Source organism: Volvox carteri, assembly GCF_000143455.1.
Source record: "Volvox carteri f. nagariensis unplaced genomic scaffold VOLCAscaffold_14, whole genome shotgun sequence".
In the NCBI taxonomy this organism is placed as follows: domain Eukaryota; kingdom Viridiplantae; phylum Chlorophyta; class Chlorophyceae; order Chlamydomonadales; family Volvocaceae; genus Volvox; species Volvox carteri.
Window position 1 is genome coordinate 849,515 of NW_003307557.1, and position 22,374 is coordinate 871,888.

Below are 22,374 nucleotides of genomic sequence, written 5' to 3' on the forward strand. Positions count from 1 at the left end.
ATGTATGTATGTGTGTGCGATCCAGGTTGGGGTGAAAGAGACGAACGGGCTGCGACGGTGACGGTAATGGTGACGGGCACGAGCACGGGCGCGCGAGGACGAGGACGGGGTTTGGGATGGAGATGATTCGGCCGTTGTGGTTGCATCGTTCCACGAGCGCAGCGCCTACAGTGTTTGCGCCCACTGTGTAGGACAGCGGTGCCAAGGGGGCGACTAGTGTGTGCGTGTGTGTATGTCTGCGTATGTTATCGGTGTGGGAGGGGGGCCCCAATGCAGCACGGTAGTATATATGTACGTATGTCTGAATGGACGTATGGAAGGAAATATGGATGGATCTTGGTTCTGTCTCCTTAACGAATTCGAATAAGTACGTGCGTCATCAACAAGGCAACGTGGATACATGGAAACATACATACATATATACATACATCCACTTCATGTTTTTACGCAATGACATTTGGATACAAACATATGTACATGCAGAGAGATGTACATGGTATGGATCCAGCGGATCGGACCCCCAGGCAATCGGTGTGGAGTAGTAGGGGTAGTAGGGGTAGGAGCAGGGCCGGGTGAACAACTTGGCGAGATGGGTGCGGGTGCACTTTTCTCCTCCGTATTTGTGTGTGAACATGCTACACGCACACGCGCTTGGAACAATTTTTTTTCTGTGTGTGCCTGTACGTGTGTCTGTGTGCTTGTTTGTTTGTGTATGCGTGAGGTTGGTCTGCGCAGGGGTGATGTTGCTGTGGTGGTGTCTCGGTTGACGTCTCGCTCGCTGCTGAAAGGGTGTAGCAGCTATAGGAAGTACGGCAGACGGCAGACATATCATTTGCAAGTACGCGCTAAGGCGCTCTGCCAGCATCTTTAGAGGCCTTTTCAGCGGGACCAGCAACCGCCAGAAAGGAACGTCGCGCGCTGCTGGCTGTCAGTAGCTAGTAAGTACGGGCAGGTCCTGTACGGGCAGGTCCTGTACGGCGGGTTACGAGTGCGAGGGGATATAAATGTACTAATGGTGGCATCTGGTGATGTACGACGGCAGTCGGTGAGCGAGAGTGGTCAGGTATGTTGAAAGAAAGCAAGCAAGCCATTTTACCTCATTTCTTGTGGCTGGGTGGGTGGGTGGCTGGGTGGGTGGCTGGGTGGCTGGATCGATGGGTGGGTGGCTAATAAAGTGAATCGTAGCGAGGCGCGGCGGCGGCTTTCAACCGGGGGAGGCTTTAAGATGGACTTACAGCGACGGATGAGGTGTCGGCAGTGCTGCACGCGTGACGACGAGCGATCGGCCCCAAGCGCTTTTAATTATGCATGTGTGTGTGTGTGTGTGCGCGCGCGCATATTGACCCGTGATATGGAACATGTGCAATATGTAATGCTATACTAAATCGGCATGCCTAGGGGGTTTCTCTCGGCTAGGAAGAGGGGTAATAGCCGGCGGCAGGGCATTTCTGTACGGCATTTGGAGCGACTGTCTTCATATCTTTTCCATGGCGTGCTTGCTGGTTAGGTAGTTAGTTAGCAGGGCCCGATGCGGGCACGTGCACTTCACCGTCCGTTTGTCGGCAGGTCGGCCTAACTAACCTAACTGATTTAGGATAGTAAGTAGTTGGTTGAAGGTGGTGGTACTGCGGTGGCTGACAGCCCTGGGGGCCTTCTGATGGCGAACTAGCTACTGCTGGTGATGGTGGTGATGGTGATGGTGGTGGTGGGAGTAGAGTTAATGGTAGTGGTGGTGGTGGTGGGGACGAAGCAAGGTGCGTGACGGTGATGGTGGAGGATATTCCGGATGGTGCTGCTGATAGATGGATGCTATATATGAGGCGTACAACGATTGATATGGGTCGTATATTTGTACGGTGCCCCATAGTGCATCACTTGTTAACCGTTTTTGGAACAGGGTTGTCCTTGCGAAGGGGACTGAGTTTCACAATATTTTGCGTGAGGAGATACGTCTTGCAGTGCGTTCTGATTATACTGCCACCAACTGGGTTGCCATGACCCTAAGGGGTCTCAGGTGCTTAGGGCACTTCCCGGAGCTGCACCCAGACCTGGACGAAGAGGGAAAGGTCAATTTCATTTCGTCGAACCCGATCAATGTTCGATTTGTCATGGAAACGTTGGAGGAGCGATTTGATGATGACTGGCAGAACCCACGTCTTATTAGTACACCTCCGGGAACTTGTCTCGGACAACTGTAAACCAGGGGTGAAGATGCGCCGGCATACCCATTGGATGGGAACGCCGAAAATACGACGTGCTACATCCCTGCGAAGTCATACTTGTCACTGCTGCGGTTTCGCTTAGGGGCGTAGCCTTTGGAGGTTAGCCGACCAGGCAGTCGGTCGCGCCAAGAGCGCTGGTGTAGGGTCCGTGGCAACTAGTAAGCGACCTCAGGCTTACTACTCGGCTATCAGCGTGCGTCGCCTCATCCAGATGTTATGAACGATCTGTGCAAGTCCGCGCTGATCATCTATCTCCACGACAGACCTCATATTAGGCACGGGCTCAATAACAGCCTGGCATACACCTAGGTTGGGGAACCCTTCCCGTATATCTTTGTAGGCGGCCGAAGTGTTCCCCAGAGCGTCAGCTGGGTTCCAACTGGCAACCAACGGCATCGGAAATTGAACTCGGATGCTCGTAGCCCCGCCCAGTCCTCCGCAATAAAGCGGGATTCCAGTTTTCATTACGGTGCATATACTTTCATGTGGATGAATAGATAAGCGCTTGCATACAGCGACTAATAAGCATGCATGCTGCAGCTAGTAATAACGTATGACACATAGCTTTGCCTGCGCAGGGTTGCGACCGTATTACTTTTGACCGTCCGGCGTAATACTACATTCCAAAATATTTTACGCCCGGCGATGGCGTATTGTACGACACCAACTTTTTACTCGGCGTATTGCAAAAGCTCCGGCGTAATCTCCTTTGCAGTATTTCTGGCGAAAACACTTGCAGAAGATTAACAAGCATATTTTCTGTATCGTGACGTGAAGATACCGTAGCCGTGCCCCTGCTGCCTGCCGCTGCACTGACGTCGACAAGCTGGGCTCCGCCGAGCGCTGATCGTCACCACCTTGCCGAGCAGTGACGGCTGCTTTGGCGCCCTGCTCCAGCCGCCACAGCTGCTTCAACTCCAGTTTCTTGCCGTGTGATGGCGACGGGCACTGCTCAAAGTGCAGAGCCAGTTCGTGCAAATTGGCGCGTCTGGCAGGGATTTCAGTGCCGCATGTCTTGAGCTTAGTGACGGCGATTAGTAGTGCAATATGGCCCTATGTCATCGAAGTAATCGTTCGTAACAACTCGTTTATGACCACGTTCGGCTCGGGCCCATCATCCATTGTGCCGCCTGACACGAACACCGACTGTTTACCTGAGCCGATCGATGTCAATGCACTACCAAGACGATACAATTAGCAACGGAGAGAGCAGTGTGCGCTGTTTGGGGTAAGAACAAGCGGTTTGGGGCCTGTATGACCATATGGTAAAACTAATACGCCGACTTTACGCTACTAATACGCCGCACGGAAAATTGACCACCTCGCCGGCGTATTTGTGCGTAGTTGTGCTTGGCGTATTACATTGTAATACGGTCGCAATCCTGTACCTGTGGCCGTCGGGACACCAATTCGGACAGCCCGAGACGGGGTAGACAACGCTCCGTCTGCACCGTCTCTTTCGCATTTCTGTAAAACGTACTTAGCTAGATGTGCTAAACTATATTGCTCAAGCAAAAGAAATTTGCATAACACACGAGCATTTTCAAAAAGATTCGGCAACGCCCACCTACACTTCTAATGCCTCAATCAGGCCCATCGCCTCACAATCACGTATAACTACATCCTCCCGCGGCATTACTCTACGTTTAGTCCGTTCAGATGAACGGCCGCAACTTGGGGTCTCGCACGCTGGCGATCTTGGCGGCCACCTTAGCCCCCCCTCGCAGCCCGCCTTGATAAGCTCCAAAAACGTGGCGTACATCGCCTCCTGCTCTCCAAAATCCTGCGCTGACGCGATGCCGCGGTTATAGTACCTGCTCGCGTCTTACGCTGCCCGCGATGCTGCCCTTTTTGCTCACGCCTCCTGGCCCCTGTCACACGCTGGGTGACCCGTGCGTCCCTCAGCTGGCGGGGTTCTTGCAGTGCCCAGCTGATCAGGCCACGAGCTGGTGCCGCCCTCACTGAGCGGAGGGAGGTTTGGCCCCAGCCGGGATGGTGAGGCCGGGAACCATTCGTCCACGAGGCGTCCGTAATCCTGATGAATCGCCGCGTCCCTGGTAAGGAACACGGTGCAACGGCACCGGGTCGGGCATGGCACTGCCAGAAGGTTTACTTGTATGCACAGCGTAACGATCTTGTGACTTCTTTAGGAGGCTGTATAGCTCGCTGCGTGACTTTACTGCAGTCGCGGAGTATGTGCGGTTCAGCCGTTTACTGCTGGGGATATTTGCCGTGGAAAGTTTTAGGCCAGTTTGCTTGTACCGGCCTAGCTTTTGTCAAAGCTGACATTGTCTGCGCCGGGGAACTGTAGCTTTAGGATATCTTTGGCACGTACACTGTGCTCGGTCTTGGTGATGCGGTGGTGTAAGGCTGTAGTGCGGGAGTCAAAACATCGCGATAAAGGCAGTTTACTGGAAGTTACGCACTGCCTTTGTGCGTAATCTTTATAATTAATATAATTAGTTAGGAACATAGCGATTGGGATGATGCCTGATTGGTGCCCTGCCAGCCATGCATACATTTGTTGTTATACATACATATAGGAGTGTATCAAATTGAAATTATTACACACGGAAAAATACTTTAAGCTTTAGTAGGTCATGTAAGCACAACAGGCAACGAGAACCCAAGCGACACTACTTGTCGCGACGGAAGATCAATAAGCGCTGCGTTGCACTGACTGCTGCTGACACATTGCTTGCTTTGTTACCATCTCCGTTCTTTGCGTCTGAGTGCTGGAATGGATGCTACCCTGGAATGCGAATACTAAGCGTACGTGGAAACAAGCAAGTGCCACTCGATACTATGTATCACTACTGTACGGCTGTGCTCTTTTTGTAACGTTAAGTACCTTGGAGGGCCCCTGTGGATCAACTTATTAACGTTCATTGGTTGGCTCATAGAATGCATTCTCACTGCTACAGACGCATGACGAATGTCTCTCGCGGCATGTATAGCGAAATCCAATACCCCGCTTAATACTCGTATGGCATGGCTCATGTTGTTATATGTACATTCCTTTCGGTAAAGCAACATGTCCCCCTCATTACGAGGTATGGCAAATGAACATGTTTCTTTTCAACTCTGCTCCTGTTGCTGCTGCCGTTGCTGCTGCTGTAATTTGCTGCTGCTGCCATTGCTGTTGCTGCAATTGTTGCTGCTGCTGCTGTTGCCGTTGCTGCTGCTGCTGGCTATGGTTTGCTCGTCATGCACGGACGAGAGCTCTTGCTGCTGCGTATTTAGCCATGATGGGCGATACAACATCATGTGCTCATTCTCGAACACGTATCCCTCCTTTTTGCTGCCTATTTATAAGTAGCAGCTAGTCTGCTGCCTCATGCTGATAACCGCCGGCAAGCAAGTGAGTTGCCGTACTTGTTGTTGGTGCTGCACCACCAGCAGAAGCGCGCAATGGAGACGACGATCTACAGCAACCCGAATTGTTGTGGTACTGTCAAAGAATTATATCATTAAATAAGCGCGTCAAATATATACTCTGCTAAGGAAGCCTACATATGAAATTGTTACCGCCGATATCAACTACTACTACTACTACTACTGGCCGGTGGCGGCTTGCTTTTGATAAGACGGGCGGATGCAGCATATTCAGCAAGGCGGCGACAGCAGATATATTTCATCCGTCTCCAATCGAGTCTACGGCAATGTAATGGTGAGCTAAGCACCATTGAGCACTAATCACAAATTTTATGCAAAGGGGCATATATATACCAGCTATCTGCTGCTGGATGTCTAAATAAACGATGGAATGGGAATTGCTCATATTTGCTGACCATTGATAAATAAATTAAGTGATTAATAGTCACCTCCTCGATCGTCTGTAAGATAGAATTTTGATCGTCGACAGACCATGCATCTACTAGGTGCAAAATAGTATTTTAAGCAGGCATATCTATCTACCATGGCACGGCCTATAGACCATATATGGTATTGTATATACATTCTATACAAAAAAATCTATATAAATCTCTACTTGGTCAATAAATAAGTATTTCGCTTACATCGTCTACCCAAACGGATAAGCTAATGTTGTGCAGTGCGACATATACACAATTATTATCTTAGTAAGCCACTGTTCCACAGCAGCAGGGTTAACCGGGAACGCTCCCGCCGCTGCCATGCTGATAACATTACTGTAGTATTATTAGATAATAATTCTGGCATACAGTGGAGAAGTGCACTCAGATATAACAATCATGTCCAACTTGCTTGCTTTTGATAATGGCTTGGCTTTTTGTATGTGTAGATAGCAGCAGGTCCATCGATGGCACGGCGTTGCGCATTATTGTCAACGTTCTTCCTTGTTGTTATTACAGCAACAGTTTGCGGCTGGTCGACATCTGCAGCAGGACAACCACTGACCATTTCGATGGACCCAAACATACACTTGAATGACACATCAGGGGCAATGGACATATTGAGGTTTTTATTTTATTGTTCCAGCACAACAACCATTACTACTAGTAGTAGTACTAGTAGTAGTACTACTACTGGTAGTACAATTACTATTAGTAGTACTACTAATAGTAGTACCACTTCAACTACAGCTTTTGTAGTGAAATATCGTAATTTCTCTTCTGGAATCACCGACATCTGTGGCATCTCCAGCATTACCTCCAGCACTATTACTGCCGGGGTATCGTTCATTATTATCCGATGCAAGAACGATTCGTCACCTATAAGTAGGAGGAGGATAACGGACATTGAGCTGGCCGGCATATCCGTAGAAGAGGTCACATCCAGATGCTATCAGCCGGTTTGGACGCCGCCGCCGCCGCCGCCGCCGCCGCCTACACTACCGTACGGTTTAAGTAAGTGACGGAGGCGTGCATCCCTGACGGAGGCACGCACGGCACAGCATGGGGATATATATACATGTGAATGCTGCAATGTTTATTTTGGGTTTTATAAATTTACGCCAAAGAGCCACCAGCTAGTAGCGAGGCGATGATGACACGCTTGCATGCACGTGCATGGCTATAGCCAGCAGCTAGCTAGCTGCTGGTACAGTATGTAGATCATGTACGAAAACGTACGTAGTGTACGAAAATGGCTTGTGAGGGGGTTCGCCAGCAGTAATGACTCATTATGTAATTACTAATTACCTTGAGTAATTATTTCAGTATTTGTTCATTACTCATCAGATGACACGCATGCGGCTACGTGTCACAAATCGTATTGTATGTATATGTATATATATACATATATATAAATATTGCACGTCTAGACATGTGGCTGCGTGCTGCGAACTAACTGTCGTGTATATGTGTAGGACAGTCGATCATGCGTGCGCGTGCATGCTGTGTGTGTGGTTGTTACAGTGGGCTCCAGACTCATGAGTCATCATGAAAAGTAGAGCCAGCGGACCTGCTGGCCGTGTAGTTACATATTATAATGCTGTAAGAAATGCATTCACGGTTATCTATGCTAGCAGCAGGTCGGCTTATTATTAGCGGCTGATCAATCGAGGCAAACAATGAATGTATAATGATAATAATAATAACAATATCATAATACTAATAATAATAATAATCGCGACAGCGGTGCGTAATGACATTTGACATGAGCAGTTATTTTCAGCGGCACAACTAATAATAACTGGCAAACAGACTAATATTGTTGATAGAGCAATCTTCCTTTCCACACTTGTCCGTTGGTATATCGTTGAACATGTTTGTGGTTCGTTCGCGCAACGAATGAAATACATAATACGTACCAAATAAACCTTCGATACATGTGACGATATCGTGTGACGATATCACTTGGATCAATCCAAGTGATGACGTACGTAGCGCCGCCTGCTTCTGAAGCTTGATGTAAGCAAACAAGCTTGCATCAGATGTATAGCGATATAAGCTGCAGCCGGTAGCTAGAGGCACGCACACGCACAGGTTGATGTTATTCGATCTGCTGCTGCTGTAAGGCATATGCCTTACAGCCCTACATGCATATAGGGCTATGATATCCTTTATTCATCGCGATCGCCACTGATACCTTGCGACAAATGTAGTCTTATCTGCTTGAAAATTGCTTGCAGGTACTGAGACCGCCTGGATCACCGAGCCCAGTTCCGGCCGCATTGTGCAAACCTCATCAAACTATTCCCAGGTAGCTGGCGTACAGCTGATTGGCCTCAATAACACACAAGCCATGCTTCCGTCTCAAATGTGGCTGATCAAAATCTTGGACGCTGATGCAGCGGTACACACCTTGTACAGCGCAAATAACGCGAGCGTGTGCTGGGGAGTAACTGGAGGATCAAACGCAACTGGAGCTAAGGTGCGTCTTAGCAGCAGTACTGGTAGCAGTACTGGTTAGCCTACAGCTCTTCCTATCTACCTAAGTATGGAAGAGAGTGCAAATAATATCAGGCATCGCCCAAAAGGCCATTCACCAGTAGACAAGAAAGGACCGATTGTGCGTGGGTCGGGGCAAAAAGGTCTGGGATTAGCAGAGCATGGGCATGGGTACGGGCTGCCCATCTCGTCAGCAGGGGCTGAGGAGGTGTTTCAACCGCCCCCGCCGGCTGCATGGCTGGTAGCCACTGTTTCAAAAAGTGGTTACTAGTGACCAAGTGGTTACTGAGAAAATAATTCCCTTCCAGAAGGTGGTCTGTCATTAGGAAATGTTTCGAGTCACCTGCCAGTGTTATAACCAGGAGGTGATCGCCAGGAAATTGAGGGCCACATACCCCCGCAGTGACCACCTAAAGCATTTTCCCGGCCATATCTTTCCGTACACATATCCGTACAATATATAAGCGTCGTCTTGGCTATCCAAAGCCGTGAATGGGCGTCGTAAAGTTAGGATCTTCGGATGCATGGTTGTAGCGGGCTCCTGTTCAGCATACTCGCTGGGGAAACATTTTTGTAAGGTGGTTACCAAGACAAAAAACCGACAGTAACCACTTGGTCACTAAATAATTACCACGGTGAAAAAGTGGACACTGGCAACATGGATAGGGACTGCAGGCAGGTGCGTACCTGCGCCGGGCAAGAACCGACGAAGCTGCTAGCAGCTGCTAGCAGCGCTGCAGCTCCTGCTCACTCCCAACAACCCCAACCACATTGCACACCAGCTGGCCATGCAACGCACGCCGGGTTGCAGGGTGGACCCCGGAATAATATCTTTTTATTACTTAGTCGTTCTGCGCGCTGGAGAAGCCGCCATTCCCTGTGGCACAGTTTAATCCAGACTGGGTCAATCTCCACAAATGGTTTAATGGAATATTTATAGCTTGGAAAGTCCTGCCAGCTCTTCGGCAAGGTCCGAGCCCGCCCTCGCAGTTTGGCTAGCTGTCGGCTGTCTGTAAGTTTATCAGTCTGTAAAACGCTCGTGGCCATCATGATGTATGTGTCGCCGATTAATGCGTCCTCCCTCACTCCCCACCGGGACTTGACGCCCCCAACAAGTCTCCCAGATGCCTAGGACCAGCAGGCCTGCTGGTCTCCCAGACCTCCGAAAGACCGCGGCTTGTATGCCGCGATCCAGATCCGTCTGTAAAATCCTTTGCATATGTGCCACCCCATTCCACCTATGTATGCTATGTACGTGTCATTTCCATTTCAGGTGGAATTGCAACTGTGCGGAGCCGGTTGGACGACGACATCGATGATATCAGCGTCTTCTCAGGAATGGATCATCGTTGAGTCCTGCACCCCGGGACAGTTCCATTTGATTGCAAGACACAGCAAACTATGCCTCGATCGTTCCAATAATGCTACGGGTGAGTCGAACGAGCGACGACATGCACTTCAGCGGTGGTGCATGGTCCACCTGCTGGGAGCACGTAGCTGGGAGCGAGGAGGTGGTCGTCATTGCTCGGGACGGCGTAGTCAACGCCATATCATGCATTACGACGCGCAATCGTCTATAAACAATGCGCTCTAGGTCGCTCTGCTAATTATTAGAGGCCTTCCCAGCAGCCGGCTACTATAGATGGCCTGCCTACCCGGTTGCCTGATTGATTGTCCGATGCACAGCGTCGGTGACAGACGAGCATGCATGCATCGCAAGCATGGGTAATAATATATAGATTCATCTCGCCCTACACACGCACACACGCACACGGGGGTGCACACATATATACACATGCACATACATACGCGCAGACACACACGCACAGACACATATACGCACACGTACGCACACGCACACGCGCATAACACACGCGTACGCACACACACACACGTACACACACGCACACACACACGCACAGAGACACACACGCGCGCGCACACACACACGGCAACATCTTACGACAATGCAACGTGCCGGGGCCGCCGGCGGCTGGTGCATGCATGATGATGCCATGATGCAGAACTCGGGGCCATGATTCAGTGGACTTGCCACTGGCGCGACAACCAGCGCTTCACAATCTATGGATGGAGTCAGCCAGGTTATGCGTCCAGACCTCGGTATGCTGCAGTCCAAACCCCACCAACCCCACTGGTGGTCAACTGCACTAACAACAGTCCTGCAGCAGGTAAGGACGTGCATGCATGCATTTCCTGCACATGTGTGTGTATGTGTGTGTGTGTGTGTGTGTGTGTGTGTGTGTGTGTGTGTGTGGAATGTATAGAGCGAGCATCTATGTGCACTTTTCTTATCTTATTCTGATGACTGGATCCATCTGATTGCCAATCGATGGTTACTGAGCTGGCAGCTCAACGGATATCACATATTTAAACAGGAAGCTACCTGCATGATATACGTACATACATACATATACCTGATACTATATAGTATATTGTGTATGGTAGCTATGTATGTATGTATATGTTTTGGGATGCATGGGCCGTGCATATGCCGGCATATGCATAATGCATCATACGGCCAAACATCCTGCTGTGCTCGCTCTGTGATCGAATCTAAGCACAAGCCGGTACGTATGTACGTAGAGTAGTTCCTATATGCATGTATGTGTGTTTCTCTGGGGCGGGGTTGGCAAATAATTAGGAGGACGTTAGGTGGTGATACCAATAAGGTAGATTGTTCCATCTTCCGCGTCGCGAAGTACGACCGGACCAAGCAAGAAATCGATCGTATGACGATTCATTGTATAGGATGGTCTATAGACCGTGCCATCGTCTAATAGATAGGCCTGAAAATAAGTGATATATAGATGATCAAAAATTTTACAGGCGGTACATATACGTGGCTAATGAAATCAGCATATGGAATCCGCGGGTTGGCTGCAGTTGGGCAGTTGGGCCGAAGGGCATGGGCATTGGAGAAGAGTCCTCAGAGCGCGGCATAGTGGCGGAGGACGAGGAGGACAGGAATGATTGATTTTGGAAATCACTTGGTACTCGAGGTGCTTGTTGGCATGGCATGAACGTTAGGAGAAGGTATGTTGAAAATGTTTGGAGTGCGTGGCGGCATGTGCAGGAATGCCTATTGGTGTTGTATTTTGGGCATATCACGGCATCTGCATCCGCCGATTGGTACTTTCTGAAGTCGTGATATGACAGCAGGGACGGGCGGACGTGGTGGAAGTGCTTCTCGACTACTGTGCATACGGCAGCACTACATGCTATTTAGCAAATGGCATGGATCCATCTGCGGGTTGTAAAAAATGGACGATGAACTGTTCTGGCCTGCTAAAAGACGGACATCTAAAAGCTGTAGACAAGTCGGCCATTAGCTGGACTATACATCTATATCCGAGCTTTAATCCATTCGACTATAGTCGATGCAACGATCGCCTAAAAAACCGTCTATGGATCGGCTAAAGACAAACGGACTATATTGCAGGCAGGATAGTTGGACTACAGATTCTTTCCCAAACTTTACAGACGCGGGGCCCGCAGCCCTGCGCCGCGGAAACTAGTAGGAGGATTTTTAGGATATTTAATTGGTATGATATATTTTATTAAATAAATTATGTAATGTATATCCTACTAAACAGCGAAGATCTCTACGTTACGTATGCGTGCGTGGATGGATGGATGGATGGCCATCCATGGATAAATAGCTAGATCGACGGTTTTAGCCATCAATCTTTACAAAATTACGTTCGTGTATTACTAACCTGCTGCCCGCTGCTGGCCGCCTATTTATGTAGGTACCACAAGCACCGTACCACCACCATCGCCACCGCCACCACCACCGCCACCGCCTCCACCACCATTCCTAACCAACATCGCCATTGGAAAACAGATGTTCGCATCATCTCAGCTGTCCAGTGATTACGCCCCCGACAATGCTAACGACGGAGTCGTACCCCCCCAAGGCAGCAATGTTAGCACCTTCATCAGCGCAAACGGCACGGGAGAATGGATGGCTATTGACTTTGGTGAAGTTATGACCGTCTCCAGCATAACCCTCTACCTCCGGAGAGACTGCTGTGGTGCTGAGCTCGTGAACCCTGAGTTCAGGCTAGGCGGCTTTAATGTGTCGTACATTCCTTCGTACATCAATTACAACTTCTGGTTAGATAGCACACCAGCCGGCCCTGGCGAAACAGGCGGCACAATATCATTTTCTGTTAATCCACCCAGTAACGGCCGCTTTCTTACAGTTCAAAACAAAAACGCGGGATCCACGAAATCGATGAACTTGGCAGTGGCAGAACTACAAGTGTACGGCATGCCCGCAGGTGATAATTTCAATTGGCACACCATGTATTGATAGGTGCTGCTGTGCACGCTGCACTTTGCTTGTGAGGATTGACGCGCGCCCGCCGGGCGTCTGACTGCCTGTCTGCTACCTAGCTACCTTACCATGCATGTACTTACCATGCATGCATGGTCTATCAGATGGCAAGTCATCCTACATATTTTTTTATGCTTTTTACCTATTTTGTTCTATTTCACGCGCTTTCTCGTGCTTTCTTGTGCTCTCGTCGGCTTGCTGGCTCTTGCTTGTCACATGCTAGTCCTTGCCGTAATTAACGGAAGTAACGCACGTAGCACACAATGTGTGTGTGGTTGTTACACAATGGCTTTGCGTAACAACCAGATGATCTAGGTATCCGCGAAACCCGGCCACAATACTAATGTAGATTATTTGCCAAAGGTAATAGGGTTCAACCTGGCAAGACGCGTGCCGCCTGGTTGATTCGGCAGCTTAGCTCTCTAGCAGGCGCTGCAGCGGCGGCAGCAGTAGTACGCATGCAAATTCTTTGATCGTCAATAGATTTATTTAGGGAAGGGCCCTATCTATTACACCAGGGCGCGACGATACAAAATTTTACCGACGCTATAATATAAAGCAGTATTGACTGCGGCTCGATCCAAGTCGCTGCATAGCAGAGACAAGCAGGCAAGCAGACAAGCAGGCAAGCAGAGACGGAACCCCATGTCGTATAGACATATGTAACACACTGCTGGTGCTTACCCATGCACATATGGTATATACCCTCAGATAGTGGTGTGCTTGTCCCGCACGGTATTCGCATACTCTTCTTGTTCATCTAGCCACTGTTTAAATTAGTTTTCGCTGTTGATTTAATAACTAGGCCATGAATGCTTACCGGCCTGTATATACATTGACCCAGCTAGCTAGCGTATACGACGATCGTAACAGGATCAGTGCATGTCGCCGCTCTTCTTTAAAGAATCTGACACGCGCCCACGCACCCATCGTATCCCAATCACCGTCCCCATAGCCTGCACACTCCAGGTAATGCAGAATGCCGGGTACGGCAACGATTCCGCTGCCCTTTCTAACAGCAGCCAGCCCAATGAGGCGGCTTGTTGTCAGGCCTGCTACAGCAGCCCTACCTGCCTCTACTGGGACTATGTTCGCAGTAGTCAAATGTGCCGCCTTAAGGGCGCCCAGGAGTTGAATATCCTACCGGGACAGCCGATACGAGGATTTTACCGGGATTGGAACCGGGTGGCGGGTGCAAAAAGAGGTACATATGCGCGCGTGAGCCGGCGGCCGCTCGCGGCCTTGTTGCTTGACTACAGCGTGCGTCGGTAGATTTTACGTTTTTTTGCCGTCTATGGATGGACAGAGCCATCATACAACAGATAGATAGGACAAAGAAATAGACCACATAAAAATTTATGTAAAGAAGGATACATATGTACTAATATAGACCGTGACAATGGTGTAATAGCTTCAGATGTTCAGGCCTGAAAACATCTATAGACGCGGGCCTGCTGGGTATTTCGGCCGATATGATGATACACATGCTATACCATGTTAACATAACATTGGGGCAACGTTGGGGCTATTTCTGTGAATACATACAGTGAATCGCTCGTATAAGAGTAACAACAGCAGATTATAACTCATCACTCTGCACATCCTTGTATACACACCGTGCATAACGATGGCATCCATTTGCTCCGCCGATCATGTCATATGACAGCCTGTACTTGCATGCATGCTTGCAGGTGTAAGTACTTTCGCTTTACCCGGGATGAATCCAAGTGCCGTCAGTATTTGGTCTGGGGGCCAGCAGAGCTCTAGTGATGATCTCGCCAATCAATATTGGTTTAAATGGTTTTTTAAGTCCTATACCATCCCAAATGCAATCACAAACGCCACCTTTTACCTGATGACAGTTGGCGAGGGTCAACTGTTTGTAAATGGAGATGAACTTTTAATATACACACGCAGTAGCGGAGGTTGGAACAAGACATACACTTCTGTCAACCTGGTGGCAGGTGCGAACATCCTTGCCATTAAGGTCAGCAACAGCACGGGAAGAGCGTACACAACAGGAATGCTGGTAACGTCGAACAATAGCTTACTGTTGCGCACCGACGAGACATGGCTTTGGGTCGAGGCACCATCGGGGGGACCTGCACCGCCGCCCCCAAGGCCCAGACCGCCTGTTCCCCCCAGACCCCCCATCCCTCCTACCCCACCTACCCCTCCTACGGCGTCTTCGCTTTCAGCAGGTAGGCAAGGAGCCTCAATTATTGAGCTTGTTGGTCTAGCTGGCTTAAAACATAGTTATGCGTATAGCACATGCACTGAAGATTGTCTTGATTCAATATCTTCGCACATTATATTATATATAATACACAATTATTTCAATACCCGCGGCCACGGCATGCGCGTGTTATGTTGCATGGGCATACCGTCCGCCCGTTGCTTTGCGTGCATGCGCATATGCCGATATGCGCTACACGAAACCCTAAAACCAGGCTGCACACCCGACCACGTGGCACTAGTGCACTCCTAGAGAAGGAAAGCGATTAGCGTGCGATGCAGGCACATCATCAACGATGCGCATGTAAGATATCTTATGACCGCCGCTACGACGTCTGTATGGTCTATCTATCGTACCCAGAGCGAGGGTGATAAAGATGGATGTGTGTAATTAGTAATTCAAGTTATGTCCTATAGCCTTCATGGCTTGCTGCACGGTTGCGTTCGAGGTGCCGGATAGGACAGGACGAGGCGGAGCCGGGGCTGCCAATTGTAAGGGCCTCACACTACGTAGTATACTGCAGTATACTGCAGAATGTGTAAAGTGAGAGCAACAATAAGCTCCAATAGTGTAGGCAGAATGCCGGAACTATGGAGCTGTCAGCTGAAGTAAAAGACTCGAAATTTGACAAGCCGTACGGCTGCCGTACATAACTTAGCTTAGCGGCTATACTCGAAACTTCGCTCCTGCCGCATCTGAGCTACAAATTCAACTGGTCTCGCGAGTCAGCTGTCTCGACTTCCGCACCGCCCGCCGCTAGCGAAGGCTCGATCGTTAGTTCTGCCTGTACTACTGCGTGTGATAGCCTCGCTCGTGCAATCTTCTCGTCCGATTGAGTTGGCGTCAATAGTGCCTTGCTATCGACACTGTTCTCATCACAGTAGAACGCGTGACACAACTGATTGGCTGAGATCGTTTAATAGCGAATGTGCGAAGACAGACGCATGCGCATGTAATCATTATTAGTACGGTGCCGTACGTGCATGTACGTTGCTCTCTACGCCCGTGTATTGCTGCAGTACGTTTCGTCCTTAGTAGGTATCAGATTGGTGCTGAGGACGATTGTCCGCCGCGCCTATCTATCTATCTATCTATCTGTCCGCCGCGTCTATCTATCTATCTATCTAACTATCTATCTATCTATCTATCTATCTATCTATCTATCTATCTATCTATACGCCGTGAACTGCTGGTATAATAATGGATAGGGACGATCCCTGTCTGGTGTATATACCAGACCTGGTATATACCCGGGCATGATCTTCAGACGATAAACAATTTACAAACGAGACACTGATAGCTGGACTAGTACTGCAACACATCTCCCTTTAGGCCTGATACATGAGCATATGCAACTACGCAAACTGATAAGAGAATCCGCGACTTGCACCCTCCGTGGATGGACGTGCGTGAAGTAATGAGCTATGCATGTATATGGCATAGTAGTGCATGCTACTAGCATTTGCTAGCTATGCAAACATCGGCCATCTGCTAGTCTGTTAGTGCGCACATCTGTCGGTGCACGCACTTGATGGCTTGCAACAATAAAATGGACGTGTGTACATACAATGCATTGCGTGCGCACGAAGGTAGGGAGTTGCATACGGGGCTTTACTTCATTGATGATTTGCTTGGCTGCCGCTGCTGCTTCTCCATCCGGGACGGAGCTGATAGGTTTTCATAATTTATTTTATTATTTATTCATAATTTATAATTTATTTTATTCACACCCCGATACAGACAATTTTTAGCTCGCCCGTCACATATTTCAGTAATAACAGTAGTGGTGGAACATCGATGTTCTTCGCACCCCGTAACAGGCAGTACGCAATGTAACCAATATTTTGGATACACCTCCAAGCCTGATGAGGACCGTAACGGTTCCGATATTGGAAATTTTGGGCCCATCGCGCTGGCCACGTGCAACAGCAGGCTTGACTGCAAGGCCTTCAACACAAACGGCTGGGTAAAGACGAGTGCCGACCCCTTGACACCGGCCCCAGGGTCGTGTTTGTACGTGAAGGGTGAGTGCATGGATGTGTATGTATAAATAAAATGTGGAAGTAGTAATGGGTGCATCCTCACATACATCATCTACGTCCGTAGGCCGAGGGTGGTAATGTGATAAAAACGGATCTGCTAGCAGTGCGTGGCCCCCGGTGGGCCACCAGTGGTGTTCTCGACGTCTGCTGCAAGGCGATGGGAGGGCAAAGGCCAGCGGGAAAGCCACGTGCGCGCCGAGGGGTGGGGTAGGGTAGGGTAGGGAAGGCATGCATACATACATCGCTTTTGTGGTTTCGCCGGTCTATCCCGGGCCCCTGCAGCGGTGATCAGGCTTGTGCGTGGTCCCTTTTCTTTGTATGGCTACTTCTCCCCTGGACCAGCCCAGGAAGGGACAGGTAGAGGGGGTCAGTTGTTGTAAGGTGGCTGCAAGACGTCTTGTGGTGTCGAGCTCTCTTAGCCTTTCTCTCTTGGAGGTTTTCCTTATTGGCTTGTTAGTGTCAGGAGCCCTCCCCTGCCGGGACTGCCCTAACCGTATTTTTATTTTCTTTTTTTTCCCTTGGAATCCCGTTGTCGTTGGTGGTGTTTTGGGGGGTTGTTTCAAAGAGCCTTTGACTTTGCCCTAGCTGAGACTTGTGGACTCGCTCTAACGGGACCTGAGAGCCCTTCGTGGTGTTTTCACTTCAGCGCCATCCCCGGATGGATGGGCTGCAGAGTGGCTGCGTAGAGTGTTGGCAGTCTGAGTTGGGGTCGGGAGCACACAAGACTAACCGACTTGTGCTGTGTGCTTCCGACCCTTGCGCTGTGTTTCGGCTTCGGCCCCCGGCTCTCGCGGCCCACAGTGTAATCTAAGTCATACATACATACATACAACAGGGAAGGACAGCCGCTGATAGATCCCGATATATCGCACCCTGCTGCTGACATAATAGGAGGGAGGGTTCCTATCTAATAGTAGCATACCGGGGCGTGATCTATCTATGGACGACCAAAACTTCTACACACGAGACAAGCGAGTACTAGTACTCCCGCCGGGCAGTACTCAGGGTATCAGCCTGAGCTCCCTAGCTAGGAGATGGGAGGGAGCACAACCCCTTGCCGCTTGACGCGCGCTGTAGATCGTGCCCTGTTGGTATATGAAGTAAGGAGCGAGGGACCGTCACTAACCTTTTTTTATATATGCTAAGGCAAAGCCCTACCTCTTCCTGCGAGCACGCACCTTTCAGTGTGACCCCTTAGACAGGCGACCAGTGTAATACCAGGCAAAGAGTACTCAGTTGGGAGATGCCAGGGGAGCTGATCCCTCTTACAACCATTATGCAGCCATTATGACGTCACGCCTACTGGCTGATTCCAGCGTACGGATGGATGCCGTATAGATGCCGTTCCTTTGATACGATTCGCCCACCATCAAGACCTAGATGTGCGCGCATCACCCAACAACCATGATAACGGAGCCTTTTGCCCTTGTCCATCCCCTTGTCCATCCCCTAAATGTATGTAGACAGTGGCGTCAGGCTTGAATTCCTCACGCGCCTGGCCTTCAACAATGTCACAAACCTTCGATTGGATTGGACGATCCCAGTCCTGTCTCAGCTGCGGAAACTGGAGATTGTAAACACCACAGGCAAGTCAAAAAACCGTTTTTTGGCTAGGGACATGAATGTAACATTTGCATACATGTACATCTCTATGTATGCGTACAACCAGCTAAGCTATATATACTTATGTACGTCTGTGTCGTAGCTGGCCGCTGAAAAGGCCGCTTCGCGCGTATTCGTAGTTGCTATGTGTGCCGTACTGTGTACCAGGTAATACAGTCTGTGGAATTTTTTTTACGTCAAGGGATCGTGTGTCCTGATTTAGTATACCGTAGTCACAACGGGTTTTGGGTACGCTAATTTGGCCAGGCCCTGCCCGAATGTGCTGCATAGAAATTAGACCCGCCGTACTATGGTTAGTAACGCTAGTAAGTTTAGCCTCTGCCTTGCCCATTGATTTGTGTGTACCAATTTTGTGCGGCGGCCTATGTTGTACAATCGAAAAATAAGGAAAATGCCTGCAAGCAGCAGCCGCAAACGTTTTTTACGTGATAGTTATGCATAATCGACACCGTAGAAATGGGCGATAATTATAAGGAGATTTAGAGGCGCCTCGGCCCCTCAGGCAGCCCGTCAGACCATTCTGCTTTGATGCATGCCTAGGCTCCACTCCGGTGCACCTGCTGAACGGCGAGCTGGCATTGTCAATGTCAGAAAGGCCCCTGAGCTGCAGCTGGATGCACACACAGTATTAGTAGCAATGAGGAGCAGCAGCTTGAGCACGCCCCCGCAAATGCTACAGATCAACAATGCCCAAAACCCGTTGCGGCAAAGCCGTTCGGTAATAGAACGAAAAGGACAGTCCCTTTTTGATTTATCAGCAGGGCACGAACGATCTATGTATTATCGATAACATTCATCATATGACGCGATCTGTAGACATTCCATACCATGAATCGACCGGACGCATGTGCGTTTTGATTTATCGGTCCTATCTATTACACGATGGCCCTGGTGGACTGTAAGAGGGATCAGCTCCCCTGGCATCTCCCAACAGAGTACTCTTTCCCTGGTGTTACATAGACCATATGGTCTATAGTCCATATGGTCTATAAAATATATCATGCATGATATATTTTGCAAGCGTACGCAAGCACGCGCATCATCCCCCCACACACATGCATCCATCCATCCATCCACAGGTACGTTGGCTCCAGATCTCAACCTGGCCGACCTCTTCACGCTGACCAGGCTGGACACCTTGAAGATCACGGGATTTGGGCTTAACGGTCAGTAGTGTGATTGGTTGGTTAGCTAACCAACAAACCTATATAGAATAGAGACATCAGCAGCATTGACTTGGATGCACCGCCGCCCTGGTTTGCATCACGTACTCGCTCGAACTTTGGGCATCGAGCCAACATATATATCCTGCTGCTAGTGCCGCGGTGCCTGGAACCCTAGCTACTAGAAAGGCAAGGCGCATGGATGCTAGAAGAGGGACGTGAAGGTATGATGGCTGTATATGTATATGGGGAAGCCGGCGGCAAAAAGGGGCTGGACCCTCCGAAGGTTCCCTACCCCTATGAAGTGGGAAACTCACGCATGTTGCACGAAGACCCTCGCTCTGACGGCGATGCATGCGCACAATACTCATACAATCACTATGTGAGTACTGCTCCCGAAGTAGCTAGCTATAGTAGTACAATACGTGCCGTGATAGTAGTAGTGATGCATTGCAATGACGATGACGTACAATTGTACGGGTCATCGTATACTAGATATGACCAAGAACTAGATCGTGTATGCATTCATTGTATAGGATGGTCTACAGACCGTGCATGGCATAATAGATAGGCCTGAAAGTGAATGGTCTATAGGCTATCCAAAATTGTACCGACCTTATTTCATTTACATGCAGAACATGGTGCGTTTACAGTATACGTATCCACCTAATTATCTAATAAACCCAGTCAGATTGCCTCGTGAATACATGTATGTCTCGCTTTTCTGCCCGCCCAGGTTCTATCCCCCCACAATTATCTGCATTTACTGGTCTCTCTCACCTACAACTATCAAACAACAATTTGCAAGGCTCGCTGCCCAAGGAAGTGACCTCACTGTATCTCCTGTCTAAGCTGTAAGCTTACCGCATAAGCCTTATACATCTGCGTTGTGTATGCACTTAGTGAGGCTAAATCCAATCACGTATTGATGGATATTATGCTGGCGCCCAGCAACATGCATGTGTTGCTACTCACGTTGCCCCAATCAAGATAAACTACATGCAGTAGCTTACGATTCTTGTGTTATAATTGTTATTGTGGGTAGCCTGTATTATTGTAGTAATTGGCTGCTGAAGAGGCCTCGCTCTAAAGATAATCCTAGGCCTTTCAAAATATATAGAGCGCTTTAGCACAATCTGTTGATGTGTATGTGCCGTACTGTACGACAGCCACCACACCTCTCCAATCCACGCATCATGTGCTTCCGTAACCTAACTTGCTGGCGGCCTGCTTGCTTCGCTCGTGTGGTGTACGTAGAGAGCTAAATGGAAATCAAGATTTATGTGGTGAAATACCACTTCCACTGTATAATAAAACTTTACTTATGGACTTCAGTAACACAAGACTCGGTGAGTGAAATATGAGTTTATAAGATATGTGTACAGCTATCAGGTGCCCAGTGCGCGTATAACATATTTTTGCCCTCACATGTTATTGTTGTTATTACAGCGGGCCACCAAGTTAGCACTACCAATATAGACCACCAATGTGTAATCATCATGCTCACTACCATTCCCATGAAATGCCTTCACAACAGGCCAAGACTGCAACATGGCCAATACTGCATGCGGTCCAAGCAGTAGCACTTCCTGCACAATCGGAAATGCAACTTCAGGACCACCTCCTCTACCCCCACCCCCACCACCATCCCCTCCACCACCCCTACTACCATCCTCACCACCATCCCCTCAACCTCCTCTACCACCATCCCCTCAACCTCCTCTACCACCATCCCCTCAACCTCCTCTACCACCATCCCCTCAACCTCCTCTACCACCATCCCCTCAACCTCCTCTACCACCATCCCCTCAACCTCCTCTACCACCATCCCCTCAACCTCCTCTACCACCATCCCCTCAACCTCCTCTACCACCATCCCCTCAACCTCCTCTACCACCATCCCCTCAACCTCCTCTACCACCATCCCCTCAACCTCCTCTACCACCATCCCCTCAACCTCCTCTACCACCATCCCCTCAACCTCCTCTACCACCATCCCCTCAACCTCCTCTACCACCATCCCCACCACCATCCCCACCACCATCCCCACCACCATCCCCTCAACCTCCCCTACCACCATACCCACCACCATCCCCTCAACCTCCTCTACCACCATCCCCTCCACCACCCCCACCACCATCCCCTCCACCACCCCTACCACCATACCCACCACCATCCCCTCAACCTCCTCTACCACCATCCCCTCAACCTCCTCTACCACCATCCCCACCACCATCCCCACCACCATCCCCTCAACCTCCCCTACCACCATACCCACCACCATCCCCTCAACCTCCTCTACCACCATCCCCACCATCCCCACCCCCACCACCATCCCCTCCACCACCCCTACCACCATCCCCACCACCATCCCCTCCACCATCCCCACTACCATCCTCACCACCATCCCCTCA

At 49.6% G+C, this 22,374-nt stretch overlaps 2 protein-coding genes across 2 annotated transcripts; one reads left to right on the plus strand and one right to left on the minus strand.

The window, feature by feature from the left end:
* Window positions 1-9,194: 9,194 nt before the first annotated feature.
* On the plus strand, window positions 9,195-20,818 carry VOLCADRAFT_89800 (uncharacterized protein; the record flags this gene model as incomplete). The annotated part of the gene is made up of 11 exons (XM_002949340.1): window positions 9,195-9,215; window positions 9,810-9,966; window positions 10,561-10,725; window positions 12,307-12,840; window positions 13,852-14,100; window positions 14,759-14,860; window positions 15,095-15,097; window positions 16,953-17,156; window positions 18,638-18,862; window positions 19,877-19,963; window positions 20,697-20,818. 11 exons carry the CDS (start codon window positions 9,195-9,197, stop codon window positions 20,816-20,818), a joined length of 1,869 nt encoding a protein of 622 aa, XP_002949386.1.
* A 566-nt stretch (window positions 20,819-21,384) lies between these two features.
* VOLCADRAFT_89801 (uncharacterized protein) lies at window positions 21,385-22,331 on the minus strand (the record flags this gene model as incomplete). The annotated part of the gene is made up of 2 exons (XM_002949456.1): window positions 21,385-21,504; window positions 21,639-22,331. 2 exons carry the CDS (start codon window positions 22,329-22,331, stop codon window positions 21,385-21,387), a joined length of 813 nt encoding a protein of 270 aa, XP_002949502.1.
* Window positions 22,332-22,374: the final 43 nt, after the last annotated feature.